General features: G+C 39.9%; 1 protein-coding gene across 4 annotated transcripts in view; it reads left to right on the plus strand.

The window, feature by feature from the left end:
• arhgef28a (Rho guanine nucleotide exchange factor (GEF) 28a) overlaps positions 1 to 19,068 on the plus strand; it is a 127,751-nt gene that overhangs the window by 74,424 nt on the left and 34,259 nt on the right. For 2 of the 4 annotated variants that reach the window (XM_034192392.1, XM_034192393.1), the window contains 10 exons: positions 2,196 to 2,238; positions 5,044 to 5,145; positions 5,682 to 5,805; positions 7,651 to 7,801; positions 9,988 to 10,043; positions 11,315 to 11,375; positions 11,663 to 11,801; positions 11,877 to 11,992; positions 13,373 to 13,513; positions 13,597 to 13,847. In XM_034192392.1, coding sequence (XP_034048283.1) covers positions 2,196 to 2,238; positions 5,044 to 5,145; positions 5,682 to 5,805; positions 7,651 to 7,801; positions 9,988 to 10,043; positions 11,315 to 11,375; positions 11,663 to 11,801; positions 11,877 to 11,992; positions 13,373 to 13,513; positions 13,597 to 13,847 — 1,184 coding nt within the window. The remainder of the gene's footprint in view (positions 1 to 2,195; positions 2,239 to 5,043; positions 5,146 to 5,681; positions 5,806 to 7,650; positions 7,802 to 9,987; positions 10,044 to 11,314; positions 11,376 to 11,662; positions 11,802 to 11,876; positions 11,993 to 13,372; positions 13,514 to 13,596; positions 13,848 to 19,068) is intronic. The other 2 variants (XM_034192394.1, XM_034192395.1) reach the window with 1 other exon arrangement.

Below are 19,068 nucleotides of genomic sequence, written 5' to 3' on the forward strand. Positions count from 1 at the left end.
TTAAGATTGAAGCATTGAATAATGGTAGGACTTCCTTGAGCAGCCTGGCAGGAATGGGGTCTAATAAACATGTTGATGGTTTGGATGAAGTAACTAATGAAAATAACTCAGACAGAACAATCGGAGAGAAAGAGTCTAACCAAATACCGGCATCACTGAAAGCAGCCAAAGATAACGATACATCTTTGGGATGGTTATGAGTAATTTTTTCTCTAATAGTCAAAATTTTGTTAGCAAAGAAAGTCATGAAGTCATTACTAGTTAAAGTTAATGGAATACTCAGCTCAATAGAGCTCTGACTCTTTGTCAGCCTGGCTACAGTGCTGAAAAGAAACCTGGGGTTGTTCTTATTTTCTTCAATTAGTGATGAGTAGAAAGATGTCCTAGCTTTACGGAGGGCTTTTTTATAGAGCAACAAACTCTTTTTCCAGGCTAAGTGAAGATCTTCTAAATTAGTGAGACGCCATTTCCTCTCCAACTTACGGGTTATCTGCTTTAAGCTACGAGTTTGTGAGTTATACCACGGAGTCAGACACTTCTGATTTAAAGCTCTCTTTTTCAGAGGAGCTACATCATCCAAGGTTGTCTTCAATGAGGATGTAAAACTATTGACGAGATACTCTAACTCCCTTACAGAGTTTAGGTAGCTACTCTGCTCTGTGTTGGTATATGACATTAGAGAACATAAAGAAGGAATCATATCCTTAAACCTAGTTACAGCGCTTTCTGAAAGACTTCTAGTGTAATGAAACTTATTCCCCACTGCAGGGTAGTCCATCAGGGTAAATGTAAATGTTATTAAAAAATGATCAGACAGAAGGGAGTTTTCAGGGAATACTGTTAAGTCTTCTATTTCCATACCATAAGTCAGAACAAGATCTAAGATATGATTAAAGTGGTGGGTGGACTCATTTACTTTTTGAGCAAAGCCAATAGAGTCTAATAATAGATTAAATGCAGTGTTGAGGCTGTCATTCTCAGCATCTGTGTGGATGTTAAAATCGCCCACTATAATTATCTTATCTGAGCTAAGCACTAAGTCAGACAAAAGGTCTGAAAATTCACAGAGAAACTCACAGTAACGACCAGGTGGACGATAGATAATAACAAATAAAACTGGTTTTTGAGACTTCCAATTTGGATGGACAAGACTAAGAGACAAGCTTTCAAATGAATTAAAGCTCTGTCTGGGTTTTTGATTAATTAATAAGCTGGAATGGAAGATTGCTGCTAATCCTCCGCCTCGGCCCGTGCTGCAAGCATTCTGACAGTTAGTGTGACTCGGGGGTGTTGACTCATTTAAACTAACATATTCATCCTGCTGTAACCAGGTTTCTGTAAGGCAGAATAAATCAATACGTTGATCAATTATTATATCATTTACCAACAGGGACTTAGAAGAGAGAGACCTAATGTTTAATAGACCACATTTAACTGTTTTAGTCTGTGGTGCAATTGAAGGTGCTATATTATTTTTTCTTTTTGAATTTTTATGCTTAAATAGATTTTTGCTGATTATTGGAGGCCTGGGAGCAGGCCTTTATTGTCATAATGACAATAAAGGCGATTCTGATTGTGATTCTGACACATCCCTTCTTTGGTACCAGTTTAGGCAAAACTGTACCAGGATTAAAGCTGTTCAGTAACTTACACAATAAAAAATTGCAATGCCTTTTTTTACTTCTCTGCTTCCGTTTCCTGCTAATCATCATTTCCTGCAGCCTGATTTGAAATCCCTGGCTTAACATTTCTTTCTGTGCTTCAAATCCTGATCACAGCAGAGAGTGATCAGGATTTGATCTGTGATTGCTTTGCAGCCTGGTGATAGGAATGAAGAGTGAGTCAGTTTTCTGTCTGCATTTTGAATTAGGGTTTTTTCTTTTAAACCAGGATTATGTCCGTCACTTTGAGTGTCACTCACAGATTGATTCATATTGTTTCATATGAATCTGTTCAGACGCTGAGAACTTCCTCTGGTGTCAATCAAATTGAAATGGTTGACAGCTAAGAATTAAATGCTTAAAAGTAATATATATGTGTGTGTGTGTGTGTGTGTGTGTGTGTGTGTGTGTGTGTGTGTGTGTGTGTGTGTGTGTGTGTGTGTGTGTGTGTGTGTGTGTGAGAGTGTGAATTTACTACATGCACATATCAGTATAATTAGTTCAGCAGCTTGTCCTTGTTCTTTATGTTCACAGAGCAAAGAGCCACCAGCGTATCAGAGCACTCGTATGAGAAAAGGTATTCACTCTTTACATTTGGCCTAATTCTCAAACTTTTGTATTCATCAAGCCTGTTTCTGTCAAATACACATCATTGGTTCTCTGTCTTCATCGCAGATTTGATCAACATGTTGTAACCATGATTACCATGTTGCCTGATGCCACGAGGCAGTGAACTTTGTTCTTTACATATGATCTGATGCCTTTTTGAAACACAGCTTATATGTTTGTTTTTTGTTGTTGTTTTTATCGTTTTTGTTCTTTGTCCCTTGTGTCTTATGTCCATCTACATTCACAGTGACATAATGTCATCGTGTTTGCATCTATCTGTGTCTTTTTCTCTGTGGTTGGACATTGCTGTCAACATGATAACTTTTTAATAGTACTTAAATCTCTTCCCTTCATATTTTTAGCACAGGTACCTCTTGGAGTGTAGATAAGCTGATTCAATTTTGGAAATATCTCAGCATAAACCAGTCCCAGCAGAAGACTGCCCCTCCCTGAACCTGGTTCTGCTGGAGGTTTCTTCCTGTTAAAAGGGAGTTTTTCCTTCCCACTGTCGCCAAGTGCTTGCTCATAGGGGGTCGTTTTGACCGTTGGGGTTTTTCTGTAATTATTGTATGGCTTTTGCCTTACAATATAAAGTGCCTTGGGGCAACTGTTTGTTGTGATTTGGCGCTATATAAATAAAATTGATTTGATTTGATAAATTTAACGAGGATCAAGTGATTTCTCTTGTGATTACAATAAATAAAAAACAAATCATGCTCTGCACATCATAATTGTCAGGCCTCTATTTAATTTAGGGGCACTCAGTGCATACATTTGCATATTTGTGACAACAAAACCATTCCTCTTGTGAAAATGCCAGCTGATTAACACTTCTGACTTGCCTGATCATTTCTTCATAATTGCCCCCTAGAAGGTAGATATGCCAATTCCGTTTTAATTTTGATTGAGTTATATATCCGCATATGAATGAGGATGAGGCAATTTGTCTTGTAAACATTGCAACACTAAAGACACTTTGTAGACACTTTATACTTACACCATTGATAGTCTCTGGGAGTTTATAAACTGATTATTGACATAATGTAATGCACCTAAAAGTATTGTATACATTATGTTAGCCATGCAGATGTTATATCTTTCCTAGATATATTAGTTGCAAGTTGCTAAATGGTGGTGGGACCTGAGACAATTCAAGTGCTTGTTGTTTCCAGTGACAGCAGCATCAATCACTGGTTGAATAACAGAGTTAGCAAGGGTTCCCTGTACCGCTGTCTTGGCTTGGTGGCCTGATGGGCTCAAGCTGGGCAAAAAAAACTTTCAAAAGTAAAATTTCAAAATGGATAAAACTAAACGATGGATAAGATGGATGAAATTAAACGAAGAGCCACTGTGCGTTGTTTGTTTTGCTGCAGAGGGGAAGTGAAATGCGTAAAGCTCAATGTTGATATCTCAAACATTGAAGAGTCATCCTTTGTTTTTATGGGCCAAGGCCATTGAATGGTTTGCTTCACATGTTAATGGTAGAAAACCATCATTCTGGACTTCAGCAGCTGCAGGAAGCAGATGGTGAAGTGACAGTATTTTTTTTTCTTCAGTATTTATGAGATAGTCACTAACTTATTTAAAGCTAGAGTGTGTAGATTGAGAGGTATTTAATAGCAGAAATAGGATATAACATTATACAAATAATGAATGTTTTTGAGTGCAGTGTAAAGAATATTTCATGAGGTGAAAGATGGAATCGCCTCTTTGAATAGACCATTCCATCTTTCACCAAATGGAGTTGGAGGTTCTGAAGGTTATGGAGGAGGATCTGTGTGTATTGATGACCTTACAATGAGCCCTTTGCATCAACATGGAAGCAGGCCGCCTCATGGAGGCTGCCATTTTGAGGCACCATGGTGATACGGTAGCCCAAAATGGACATATTAAAAACAGGAATCAGTGGTCGCTCCCTGATACACAGTCTGCTGGTTACTCATGCAGACTACAAGGTTGGAAATAGAATTGTGAAATGGAGGATCATACACTTTTCTTATCACAATAGAAGGCAGTCGAGTATCAATCCTCATGCCTAATGCAGTCTGCAATGGCACCACTAGATGGCACTAAATTCTACACACTGGGTTTTTAACTGAAAGATCCAACAGTTTTCTCATTTTGTACCCTATAGTTTAGCAAGGCATTTGAACGCTGAGGGTTGCTTAAAAGTTTTTTAGTGAGATTACAGCTTAATTTCTCTCTATAATACACAAATAAATCACATTTTTACATGATTAAAACCACTGGATAGGCCGCCTCTCGCTGCATGTTGTTCACCATCGTTCAAAATAAAACAATATCCGGTTTGTCCTTGTTGTTGCGGTTGAGTTGAAAATTTTAAGCTTTTGATGGTAAATCCTGTTGTGGTTTGTTGATGTCACGCTCACAGTCATCTGTGGAGGAATTTTCCATCATCCTCTTACTGAAAGCAGCGGAACATCCAGCAAATGCAGCATGAGACTGTATTTTCTAAAATCATGCAGCATATTTTAAACGGTTGCTTTGATCTAATGTGTATCTATAATTTTATTTCACCCGTTTCCTAATTTTTGCACAAGTTGTTGCATAACTTCTGTGATAGAAATACTGCAGAGAATACACTGTGGAAAATTTCAGACAGACTGATATTTTAGAACTGTGGGACCTGTAATTGAACTGAGCAATTTGAACTTTATTTTCAGATGAAGGCTGTGTCCCTGAACTTTATTTTCTTCTTATCAAAGTAAAAAATAAATAAAAAAATGAGTGTGTCCTTCTTGTTTTGTTTCAGGGAGATTAGTCTCCTTAAGCGCACACAGTCTGCTGATGATGAGGAAAGTGTCGATCTGACAGAGTCCCTCCAGCATCTCACTTTGTCCGAGTTCCTCAAAGAGTATGTGGAGGGTTGATGTCCATTTGCCTGTTTGAGTTTCTTTAAACACCCAGTACAAACTAAATAACCCTAAAAATCCTACAGTTAATCAACCAAAATGCAGTAAACCACACTGATCCGTAACTTTCCTTCCCTCCTACTTATTGCCATTTAACAAGAACTATTTTTTGCATGTCAAGCATGACATTTATACTAACTTTGATTCACCTTCACAGATTTGCACAGTAGGAAGGATCTCCGACCAGAACCTGAATAATAACTTTCCTTAACCAACATTCTTTTTAAGTAAAATTACAAACTACGACCGTTTGAATTAGCATGAACCGTGTATGACAAACGTACAGCCGTTCATTTCGTCTTCACTAACATGAGCTTCTTCTTTGTGTTGCCTGCGGGCGCCGAAGAAAGTCCAGAAAAGACAACTAACTACAAACCAACGCTGAATAAACAAACCAGCGCTGAATAACTTTAAATGCAAAATGTTCAACGGTCAAATTATGTTAACAGCTGGCATTATTTCAACATTTCTTCTACAGAATTGAAGAAGAAGAGCTGGATAAGTATAATATACCAACTAAGGTGGAGTCGGATAAATACAAAGTCATTCGGACCTTCAGTTTCCTGAAGAGCAGAATGTCAAGTACACGCAACAAGACAAAGGTAAACCACTAACACTGCCCGCATCTGCTGTCAAACTCATTAAAAAGTAGAAGGGCGCTCAGGGAGTGTAACACTCGCACCGTGTTTAAGACCAGCCCATTCTTTGTGATTCAGTCTTAACACAATACGAGTTCTGCGTGAGTTTGATGTTTGATCACTTTCTGAGTGTCCATTTGGAGATTGCTGAAATGCAAGTCTGTTGACACACACACACACACACACACACACACACACACACACACACACACACACACACACACACACACACACACACACACACACACACACACACACACACACACACACACACACACACACACACACACACACACACACACACACACACACACACACACACATATGATATAGTGTGGCATGTACGTTCCTCAAGGTCAGGTCCTCTACCAGAGGCCTGGGAGTTTGAGAGTTGGCTTTTCCTAGAACTGCACTCTTGATGTTTTGCCTGGAATCTGCTGGAGTCACTCTTCCAGTTTGGGGTGTACATCTCCTAACGTTCCTCTTATCACTTTGTACTTTACCTTCCACATCTACTTCAGTTGTTCTTTCAGCCCTTGGTACTTCTTGATTTTCTCATGCTCCTTCTTTCTGATGTTGCTGTTGGCTGGGATTGCCACATCAATCACAACTACAGTCTGCTTTCCCTTGTTACCAGCTGGAATAGGCTCCCCCCATGATTGTTGATTGGAGTAAGCAGATATTGAAAATGAACCGGGTTGGACCCCCTTTTGTCTTCAGACCTGCTTTAATTCTTCATGGCATAGATTCAACACCGTATTGGAAACGTTCCTCAGAGATGTTGCTCCATACTGACATGATAGCATCACACAGTTCAACCAGCCTGCCCATTCTCCTCTGACCTCTGACATCAACAAAGCATTTTCATCCACACACTCCCCGGATATCTTCTCTTTTTCAGAAGATTTTCTGTAAAACCTAGAGATGGTTGAGTGAAAATTCCAGTAGATCAGCAGTTTTGGAATTATTCAAACCAGCCCTTCTGGCGCCAACAACTTTGGCACATTCAAAGTCACTTGAATCCTCTTTCTTCCCCATTCTGATGCTCGGTTTGAACTTCAGCAAGTCGTCTGCACCACGTCTAGATGCCTAAATGCATTGAGTTGCTGCCATGTGATTGGCTGGTTAGGTAGTATTTGTGTTAACAAGCAATTGAAGAGGTTGACCTTGGGCTGATCACTTACTCACACACAGAGACAGAGAAGGTCTCTAAGAAGGCCCCCACATGCAAAACTGTTAGTTACACAAGGGTTCTGTTAAACACTAAAACTGGGAAATTTGGAAAGTTAACTTAAGTCAGAATCCTCATTGCACCTTCTGCACATCCAAGTTAGTCATACAAACAGCCAACTGAGAAATTTATGGCGTTCTATAGTAATACAGCAGCTTTCAACTCTGTAAGATGGCCATGGCCTTCATAGCCTCCGTTTTTCTGCTCTGTGGGAGACACAACCATAAAATGTTTCTGTAAATAATTCAAGGTCAGTGTGACAGACCAGGCTTGCTTTTCTTTTACTGATTAATCCCTTCTTGGTGAGTCAGCACACAGAGTGGAAACCCTTCCTCCCCTTGCCTCGGTTGTTTACGCTACGCTCCATTTCCTTGTCAGTGGACGTTTTTATAGTTTGGAAAAAGATGGGCATTTCACCTCACTGAATAAATGGACTGAAATGTTAGCATGTGCAATCTGTAAATAAAATCTGGACAGGAATTTTTTAATTCAGCTTTTTAAAGCACTTGTTTTGCACACCTGTCATATTTTGTGTCTGTATAGTGTTTGTTGTTCTTACGCTTACCTGGTTTTCCAAGGGAAAAGGGAAGGACAGGGAGACGAAGGACAGGGAGACAAAGGACAGGCAGGTGAACGGGCATCGCTTTTCTACAGGCTCCTGTTTGGGTTCCACCGTGTGTGGGGTGTGTGATAAACCTGCATCTGGAAAGGACCTTCTGCATTGCTCATGTAAGTAGCACATCTTTAACCACAACTAAATATACTGTATCGCTTCAGTTTAAGAAGCTAGCACGGATGTCCTGACCACATTCTCTCTGCCCTCCCACTTAATGCTGAGTCTCAACTGATACTGATCCCGATACCAATAGTTTATTTGAATTTTTTTTAATGTGATATATTTTAATTGTTTTTCTTGGTTTGCATGACAGACATCCACACCCGTTAAAATCACAGTGTACTGATTTAAATATGTTGCACTGTTGAGTAATATCAGCGTAAAAAATATAATATCACATTGGGTTAGTTTTATGGTTTCCACTCAAGATTCCTCTTGACGTGTATTATGAAGGTTTTTACACATTAAATCACTTTTTAATCCCTACACGTGAAAGGGTTGCAATGTCACCCAAAAAATGAGGTATTTGCAGACTTCCTCAGTTATCTATAACCTGTGTACTGTTCTCACTGTAAAGGAACTAGGTTGGATTTTGAGGGAAAATCTTTTTGCTTGCAAAATCTGTGAATTTAAAATTACATTATCTTCATTCATTAATTAACATTAATTCATTGGCTCACATTTATGCACTCTCCTGAGTATCTTGTCCTGGACATCTTAGCCGGAGAGGATTGTTATATGTATTCTGGACAGCTGGTCCATTCGCATGTCTTGAAAGTAACCATCTATCTGCTCCAGCTTGGTCAAACGGTTTACTGACCTTCACTTCATAGACGACGCATTGATCTTTGCAGAATCAATGGCTACCCTGATTGCAGCACTTGAGAAGCTGAGTGAGGAATTGTATTTGGGTTGGATGGATCCAAACTAATGGCCACGCTTTTAGTGGTTTCCTGAACTCCACTATCAGAAATGTACCTGTATGAGGTGATGGTGCCGAACTTGCAGAGACGTACTTTTTTCTCAGAAGAGACATTCAAGTCTCTAGATCCTCAGAATTGAGGTTAAGAGATGTCTGGTAAAAGCTTATGAAGTCATGCGGTTGCTGGACAGAAGATGTATTTAGTGATCCTGATACCTTTCCAGGGCAACTGAGGCTTAAAAAACAAAACTAGGGGAGGTGATGGTCTAGTGGTTAAGGTGTTGGGCTTGAGTCCAGAAGATCATGGGTTCAAATCCCCACCTGACTGGAAAATCACTAAGGGCCCTTGGGCAAGGCCTTTAATCCCCTATTGCTCCCGGTGTGTAGTGAGCGCCTTGTATGGCAGCACCCTGACATCGGAGTGAATGTGAGGCATTATTGTAAAGTGCTTTGAGCGTCTGATGCAGATGGAAAAGCGCTATATAAATGCAGTCCATTTACCAAAACAAAACTTTTTATATGTTGAAGCCTGTTAGGCCAAATGAGAATAAGTTCAGCATTGCTGGAAAACACATCAACATGGGCAAGGCGTTTGTGAAAAATGGAGGGAACTACATTTGGTTTGGTGGATCAAAATCTACCCCAACTTGGCTTTCATCCTACTGGATAGGTAAGCTAACATTACTGAAAAGCATCAGTATAGTGTGAAATTGTGTGTCCATTGGGTCCTCTTAGATAACATTGGTAGGTTGTTTGTTGTGCTGCATTGCTCGCTAATGCCAAGCAGTTGCTAACCAGTTTGGTAGGTTAGCAACTGCGTGTCTTATGTTGTACATCTTAGCCAGTCAGCCTTGCTTGTCTTCAATATTTAACATCTCTATTCCAGCTATGTAAAAATGCTCATTCAATCATGAGTGCACGTGCCTTGGAGCTCGCTTGGAAAGGGACGGGTGAAGCTTGGTTGCAATCTTTGAAACCTCACTGCAAGATGTGGCTGAAAATTCTATAATGCACCTTTAATTTTTTCGCAAAGGATTTTTGCCTCTATCCAAATTTAAACAAAACTCAGCTTCCAAAGCTTCCCAAAGAGCCTGACAGTGTTCTTTTGATCTGAAATGAAAGCGGCGGCAGTAACACGGCTGACTTACTGCATCTGACTTACTGGTGAGTTGTGTGAAAGAGCAGAGAAGAGATGAAACAAGTGGTTTATGAATGGTGGATTAAATAGAAGAATGTTGATCAAGATTTATTGAACCAATCGCGATCATTCATGAAATGTCGTGGTTTGGGCCTGTCTAAAAGTTGGCATTTGTGCCTAGAGTAAAAAAAAACTAATAACAAGATTGGTCTTTTTTTGTATACATTTCTCTTTCTCAGGTTGCACTGTAATCATTCATAAGAGCTGTAAGGAGTCTGCCCCTCCATGTTTGAAGGTAGGCCTCACTCATCTGCTGATTTCACTGGCACATGTATCATATATTCCAGACTATAACTCACAACTGGAGTATTAGTCGTAGCTGTCCAAAAATATGTCACAAAGAGAAAAAAAAGGGTCTTTAAGTCGCATTTTAAATTTTTAAAAACCGGTGCTATCGCTTCATGCATGAAAAAGCAAAATGAATTTAATGGGCGCATTATATGTTTATAAAGCAAGCACTGCAATAGCAAGTAGATGCTAACAAGCTAATTGATGTTATTGTACGAGGCACAAAACGTGAGTAAAGTGCTTCATGTCGCCACTGAACAGATAATCATAGGTGAGGGAAGCATGCTATGAAATGAAATGTTTGAAAACTTGGCACATTATTTATAACACAAACACTGTTAGCGATCAGAGGCTTGCATGATAATTAATGTTATTGTGTTATACGCAAAGAACTTGAGTAAACTGCTCTGTTTGGCCACTGAATAGACAGTCATAGGATGAGGCAAACGTGCAATGTAATGAAGTGTTTGAAAACCCAGCTCATTATTTATTTATAATGCAAATAATTACCTTAGATTTGGCTTGTTGACCTGCCATTCTTGTTGTTTCACATTCACCAAATACGTATGTAAAAGTATGCAAAAGTTTGGGCACCCCTGATGATTTCCATGATTTTCCTTTATAAATCATTGGTTGTTTGGATCAGCAATTTCAGTTAAATATATCATATAGCAGACAAACACAGTGATACTTGAGAAGTGAAATGAAGTTTGTAGGATTTACAGAAAGTGTGCAATAATTCTTTAAACAAAATTTAAACTGAAATTTCTAATCCAGACAACCAGTGATTTATCAGGGGTGCCCAAACTTTTGCATGAAACTGTAAGTGTTGTTCCAGTAAGTATTAAAGTCATATTCTCTCGTTGCATTTCAGAATGTGCTCTTTCAGTTTGAGAGTATTTGTTCTCTAAGTCACAGAATGTCTCTTTCATTCAGATCGTTGTCTTCTTCTTGTTTTACAGCAAATGGTGCGTTACAGTATACATAGCAGCCTGCCATGCGTGTAGATGCTGCCTTCTTGTGGCCATAGATGACAGTGCAGTATTTTTCATATATAAGTCACTTCAGAATACAAGTTGCAGGATCTCCCAAACTCCTTAAAGCAAGAAAACAAAATGTGATTTTATAATCTGGAAAATGCAATATGCTAGCGTACCAAATCAAACAGAATAAATTCAACGGAAGCTTTAACTAACCATTTTCATTTATATTTCTTAGAAACTTCATGATAAGTACAGCATTACTGCTGTGAAGAATCGGACAGCATCTCTTCCACAGAGTGAGTTTACAGCACCAAGTGCATCAGTCACCACAGTTTAAACTCTTCAATACATAAAAGTTACATAAACGATATGAAATGCACAAAATATACACAGATATACATAGGTGCAGGTATATTAAATGTGTAATTACATTAAACTTCACATAGTCCCAGTACTGTAGTACGTATGTGGAGTATTGCACACACGTGTTTAAAACTCGCTGTTAAATTTTAGCAACATAAAGCTTTGCACACAAATCATATTTAAAGATGTTTAGGTTAATTGTGATGTATTTTTATGGCAGATTTCACAGTGAGGGACAGTTCTGCTCCAAGTGTGGTCTCCATCACTACTGCTCTTCCTCCCACGACCTTGAAAGAGAAGATGGAGACCATGACCAGTACATGCCCCAACTCTGGCAGTCCTTTACCAAACAGTGACAGGTCAAATCACTATGTGTATCTGGGGACATATATATTTATATGTACAATACACTATATGTGCTATTTGTTTTATAGTGGGGCCAGTGAGAGCCCAGAGGCAGAAACAGATGCATGGAGGGTAATGAGCCAGTCAGAGGAGATCCTGCCGTCTCCAGTGTGCTCCACCTCCACTGACTCTTCCTTTGCAGAAGGTATGAGATGAATGGAGGTCTTTCTTTTATTTCATTGTTTTAGTTTAAAAACATGCACAGTATGTGTGGCTTCAGGACATTACATCCGACACCATCAAGAGCAGCACAGGGGCACCATAGGGGGACGGTCCTGTCTCCTTTCCTGTTCACACTCTACACCTCAGACTTGAGGTTCTGGTCACAGCCCTGCCACCTACAGACGTGTTTGGACGACTCCACCGTTGTGGGCTGCATCGGCAGTTACCAGGAGGCTGAGGACAGGTGTGTGGTGGACAGTGTTTGTGGACTCAACCATCTGCAGCTCAATGTGTTGAAGACAAAGGAGCTGGTGGTGAACTTCAGAAGATGGAAAACCTGCCCAAACCCAATTACCATCAGTGGAACAGAGGTGGACGTTGTGGACTCCTACAAGTAGTCCACAACTGGGGGGAGGTGATGGTTTAGTGGTTAAGGCATTGGGCTTGAGACCAGAAGATCCTTGGTTCAAATCCCAGCCTGACTGAAGGTCCTTAATCCCCTAGTTGCACCCGGTGTGTAGTGGGCGCCTTGTATGGCAGCACCCTGACATCGGGGTGAATGTGAGGCATTATTGTAAAGTGCTTTGAGTGTCTGATGCAGATGGAAAAGCAGTATATAAATGCAGTCCATTTACCATTTAAATTTGTTGCAGATGTTTTTAATCCCTCGGTGGTCTCCAGCATCACCTTCTATGGATGTAGTTTGCTGAGGCAGCAGGCTGAAGGCAGCTGACATGAAGAGACTCAGCAAGCTCATCAGTAGAGCTGGCTCTGTTCTGGGGGTTGAGCTCAAGTCTGTTGTGGAGGTGTCAGAGAAGATGATGCTGAGGAAGCTGCTCACCATCATGGACAGCACCTCCCACCCCCTGCATGCCACACTGACATCTAGTCAGAGCACCTTCAGTCATAGGCTGAGACCACTGAGGTGCACCACAGAACGCCGCAGGAGGTCTTTCCTACCTGTGGCAATCGGACTGTATGACTCCTCCCCCTTCTGCAGGATGAATACATAACGTAAAAGTTATTCAGTTATTCAGAGTTACGTGCAGTATTGTCAAACATCTTGTGCAATATATTTTTCCAGTCATTTCACATAAATTTGTTGTACCTGTTGTTAAAAAAATTGATTGATTTCTGTTTAATACTAACACTTTATGTAATTGTGCTTTCAACTAACCATTGTTTACTGTTTCTGTACTCTGGCAAAATAACTTTGTTCGGGATAAATAAAGTCGATCTTTATCTTTATCTTGGCTTTTCTTCAAAGATTTAAAACTGCTTTTCAGATTGCCCCCTTCCCCTGAAAGAATGAAAGTGAATACCAGCATTTGTAATTACAAGTAGTTTATCCTCCTCTGTTTAGATTGTGTGGATGCAATTATCCACAGCGACATCATGGCCGATGCCGTGGATTACGAGGCTGAGTCATGGAGTCTAACAGTAGAGCACAAATTCTGCAAGAAGCAGGACAAACGAGCCGTCAAAAGGCAGGACGTTATCTATGGTAAACTGTTTCCTAAAACCTTTTGCTGCTGTCGCACTGTGGGCTATTCTAAATGTGAATCACTTCTTACATGTTGGGTGCAGAGCTGATGCTGACAGAGCTTCACCACCTACAAACTCTGCACATCATGGCTGAGATTTTCCGCCGAGGGATGAGGGAAGAAGTGCAGCTAGATGCAGAAACGGTAGAGCGGGTCTTTCCCTGTCTGGACCAGCTGCTTCTCTTCCACCACAACTATTTCAGTGCCATGAGGGAACGGCGGCACGGCTCAGCCCAACCCCAGGGACACAGGAACTACCTCATTCAGCAAATAGGAGACATCCTGCTCCAACAGGTAAAATGGTCCCCTGGGAGTCAAACTTAAGGTCCACAGGCTAAATACAACTTTAAATCAAGCTCTCAACATAACTCGCTTTATTTATGATGGTCCAGTTTTAACAGATTGAGTTGGCCCAGCAGGTGGAACAAAACAATGTGTTCTCATAGTGATATCACACAAAAACTTAAAGCACAATATTTTGTGTATATTTCTACAAATTTCCACACATTAGTGCATTAGGGTTCAGGTTATGGTTAGATTACGGTAAGAATAACGGATTTCTGACTTTTCCAGGTGAAAATTACACCATCTTGTGACTTCATCACAGCCTTGTGGCTGATGAAGACATGGGACATGTATGACTTTTTGGCATTACTTTTGGTTCATTGGAATAAATTAAATGGTTTCAATTCAATTTAATCAGCTTATAATGCACCAGATCACAACAAAAGCCGTCTCAAGGCGCCTCACACAGAACAATTCAACATAAAAAAATAAATTGATAATTAAAAATGAATAAAAAAAAAATCAAATACATAATTAAAAACAGAAGTAAAAGAATAAAACAGATAAAAAATAAAAACTATTCATAAGAAAGAGAATAAAAATGGGCGTTAAGTCATGACTTAAAAATGTCCATGGACTCCGACTGCCTCACGGTCGCTGGAAGACCGTTCTGGTTTGTGAGGATAACCTGCACAAATCAAGCAAACGAGCACTGTCAGAGTTTTTATTGTTCAAATATATATAAGCTTTGATCATGTTGCAGATTTGGAGAACACGACGGGTCAAGTGTTAATATCCTTGTCCAATAGTGAGAAGGTCCCTGTTTGACGATCACCTGTGCATCTGGAGCTGCATCAGGAAGGACATTTGATAAAATTATCTTGTTGTAATGACAATGATAATAAAAGCTATCCATCCATCCACATGTTGGGAACTATGGATATACAGTATGTAATTGTAATAAACCATGAGTAACACGTAGGAGAATTAATCTGTCTTATTGAACCCTCTCATTCACACGCGCATCGCTTCCTCGCACACTTTTTATTTTGCTCTGTTTTCTTTCCATCTCTCCTGTCTCTGTATTCCTGGTGAACATGACTTTGTCAACAGCTATTTGTAGTCTGAGTGTGCAGTCATAAGTCAGGTTCTAGACATTTGTTGCCCATAAGATGTAGAAGAACAGATCATGTTGCACTTCATTACCCACAGAGGTGGTAAGAAATTTGAGATCCAGAGAAAAGATCCAGAGCTGCGTGTCGTCAGAGCGAGCTGCAAAAAGTTTGTACCTGAGTTTTCAGAGGTGGTGTTTGTAGTTGCCATCTGCCACGCCGGTGTTTGCCAACCCGGACAGTGGGAATACCACCTCAACTGGCAACTTAGCCCCGCGACTGGACAGCAACAACGTCCGAGGCCCGCCCAACGTGGTGAATTCACTGAGGCCGCGCGCTGCGTCATTAGAGCCGCGCGTCACGAGTGCCGCTTCCCCGAGGCCTCGTGCAGCCACCGCGGATCCATCAGCGCGGAAACACCGAGGCCGCGCGGCACCAGCGCAGTGCAGATCCATCCCGGTGACAAACAACGCAGGCTGTTAACATCGGCGATCGACAAGCTGCTCATAAGCCGACCATGGGGTCTAAGAAGGTTCTGACAGCGGAGGAAGGTGACGATATTAAAAAATCTCTGGACTTTCTATCAGAGGAGATTTCTGTTGTGAAGCAGCAACAGAAATCAATCATGGATCTGGTGGAGGAGGTGAAGGCATTACGGCTCCAGAATGCCGAGAAAGACCGGCATCTGGTGCAGCTGGAAAATAGAGTGGCTGAATTGGAGCAGTACACCAGAATTAACGACGTCATCATCACAGGTCTTCACATCAAACCACGGTCCTACGCACGGGCGGTAACAGATGAGAGCAGAGGGGAGCCCAGTGAACAGGAGGTCAGCTCTGTGGAAAAACAGGTTGCTGATTTCCTCCTATCTAAAGGTATAGAAATGGATTTAAATAACATTGAAGCGTGCCACCCTCTGCCCCGGAGAAATGACGGTGATAAACGAACCGTCATCATGAGATTCATCAACAGAAAACACAAAACAGCACTGTTAAAACAAGGAAGAAAACTGAAAGGGACAAACGTATTCATCAATGAACATCTCACCAAACGGAATGCCGACATCGCCAGGAAAGCACGCTTCTTGAAGAAACAGGGAAAAATCCAGCACACATGGACTTCAAACTGTAAAATATTCATCAAACTGAACGGATCACCAGAACAAGCAAAAGTCATGGCAATAAGGAACATCGAGGAGCTGGACAAATATGAACAATAGTGTTTCTTAAAGCGAGGATCTGGACAAATATGACCAATAAGGTATGAGGACACAAACACATCACAACACCATGACACAGACCAGAGGAACCTATTCATCTACTACCTATTCATCTACATCTGGAGACAAGAAGGATATAACTCAAAGGATTGCTGATCATGGAAAAGTAGAACTGAGAACATTTAAATACACAGACCACAATGTACTGGACTTGGAGCACGATATAGACCCGGACAATAATTTCTTCTCAAATATCAATGACAGTTGTTGCTATTATTGTTGTTGCTAAAACTGAAGTTATTGTACTTGGCCCCACAAATCTTAGAAACATGGTGTCTAACCAAATCCTTACTCTGGATGGCATTACCCTGACCTCTAGTAATACTGTGAGAAATCTTGGAGTCATTTTTGATCAGGATATGTCATTCAAAGCGCATATTAAACAAATATGTAGGACTGCTTTTTTGCATTTACGCAATATCTCTAAAATCAGAAAGGTCTTGTCTCAGAGTGATGCTGAAAAACTAATTCATGCATTTATTTCCTCTAGGCTGGACTATTGTAATTCATTATTATCAGGTTGTCCTAAAAGTTCCCTAAAAAGCCTTCAGTTAATTCAAAATGCTGCAGCTAGAGTACTGACGGGGACTAGAAGGAGAGAGCATATCTCACCCATATTGGCCTCTCTTCATTGGCTTCCTGTTAATTCTAGAATAGAATTTAAAATTCTTCTTCTTACTTATAAGGTTTTGAATAATCAGGTCCCATCTTATCTTAGGGACCTCGTAGTACCATATCACCCCAATAGAGTGCTTCGCTCTCAGACTGCAGGCTTACTTGTAGTTCCTAGGGTTTGTAAGAGTAGAATGGGAGGCAGAGCCTTCAGCTTTCAGGCTCCTCTCCTGTGGAACCAGCTCCCAATTCAGATCAGGGAGACAGACACCCTCTCTACTTTTAAGATTAGGCTTAAAACTTTCCTTTTTGCTAAAGCTTATGGTTAGGGCTGGATCAGGTGACCCTGAACCATCCCTTAGTTATGCTGCTATAGACGTAGACTGCTGGGGGGTTCCCATGATGCACTGTTTCTTTCTCTTTTTGCTCTGTATGCACCACTCTGCATTTAATCATTAGTGATCGATCTCTGCTCCCCTCCACAGCATGTCTTTTTCCTGGTTCTCTCCCTCAGCCCCAACCAGTCCCAGCAGAAGACTGCCCCTCCCTGAGCCTGGTTCTGCTGGAGGTTTCTTCCTGTTAAAAGGGAGTTTTTCCTTCCCACTGTAGCCAAGTGCTTGCTCACAGGGGGTCGTTTTGACCGTTGGGGTTTTACATAATTATTGTATGGCCTTGCCTTACAATATAAAGCGCCTTGGGGCAACTGTTTGTTGTGATTTGGCGCTATATAAAAAAATTGATTGATTGATTATACAGATGAACAGTTTAATCGGATCATTAAAACGGATAACAAATTAGCAATAATCCATTTCAACAGCAGAAGTCTATATGCAAACTTTAACAACATTAAAGAATATTTAAGTCAGTTTAAAAAAATATTTAACATAATTGCTATATCAGAAACATGGATCAATGAAGATAAAGGAATGGATTTTGAACTGGATGGATATGAATTTAACTGTGTAAACAGAAAAAATAAGAGTGGAGGAGGAGTGGCTGTGTATGTGGATAAGAACATGGATTATAAAATAGTAGACAATATGACAACTGTGATTGATAACTTATTAGAATGTATAACTATTGAAATATGTGAAGAAAAAAGCAAAAATGTATTAGTCAGCTGTATATATAGAGCACCAGGATCTAGTATTGAAACATTCACTGACTGTATGGGAAAAATGTTCTCAAAAACTAATCAAAAAACTGTGTTCATTTGTGGTGACTTAAATATTGATCTGCTCAATCCAAATAAGCATAAAATAACAGATGAATTTATCAGTATAATGTACAGTATGAGTTTATATCCAAAAATCACCAGGCCAAGCAGAATTACATCTCATAGTGCCACCTTAATTGATAATATATTCAGCAATGATATTGAGAATAACACTGTGAGTGGATTATTAATCAATGACATTAGTGATCATCTACCAGTTTTCATCGTTTATAATAGAAACCATCGGCGGAATCAGCCAGAGGAGAAAATAAAATACAGGCGAGTGCGGACAGAGGAAAACATGAACACACTAAAGAAGGATTTACAGGAGCAAAACTGGGAAAAGGTATACAGTGAAAGTGATGTTGATAGTGCATATGAAACTTTTTTACAAATATTTACATCATTATATGATAAAAATTGACTAAGAAAACAAAAAATCCAAGCTCGACTATGGATGATGAAAGGGTTACGAAATGCATGTAATAAGAAAAATACACTGTATAGAGAATTCATAAAACTAAAGACTAAAGAGGCAGAAAATAGATATAAGAAATACAAAAATAGATTAACTAATATTATACGGGTATGTAGGAAGGAATATTATAGTAACATATTATAATAACAAAAACAATATTAAAGGAATATGGGATATATTAAATAGCATTATCAAAAATGGTAATAAAAAACAGAGTTACCCTCAGTATTTCATTGATAATAATGTCAAGAAGGAAAATAAGGATGAGGTAGTCAACGGTTTTAATAATTTTTTTGTAAATATTGGACCAAGCTTGGCAGAAAAAATTCCCGATTCCCAACCTGAGGATTGGGATAATAATCTCATAGAAAGAAATCCCTGTTCAATGTTCCTCACAGCAGTGGATGGAAATGAAATTATAGACATTGTGAATAATTGTAAATATAAAACATCTACCGATTTAAATGAAATTGATATGGTGGTGGTAAAACAGGTCATTGAATGGATTGTAGAACCATTAACATACATCTGTA

This window comes from Thalassophryne amazonica, chromosome 17 (genome assembly GCF_902500255.1).
Source record: "Thalassophryne amazonica chromosome 17, fThaAma1.1, whole genome shotgun sequence".
In the NCBI taxonomy this organism is placed as follows: Eukaryota; Metazoa; Chordata; class Actinopteri; order Batrachoidiformes; family Batrachoididae; genus Thalassophryne; species Thalassophryne amazonica.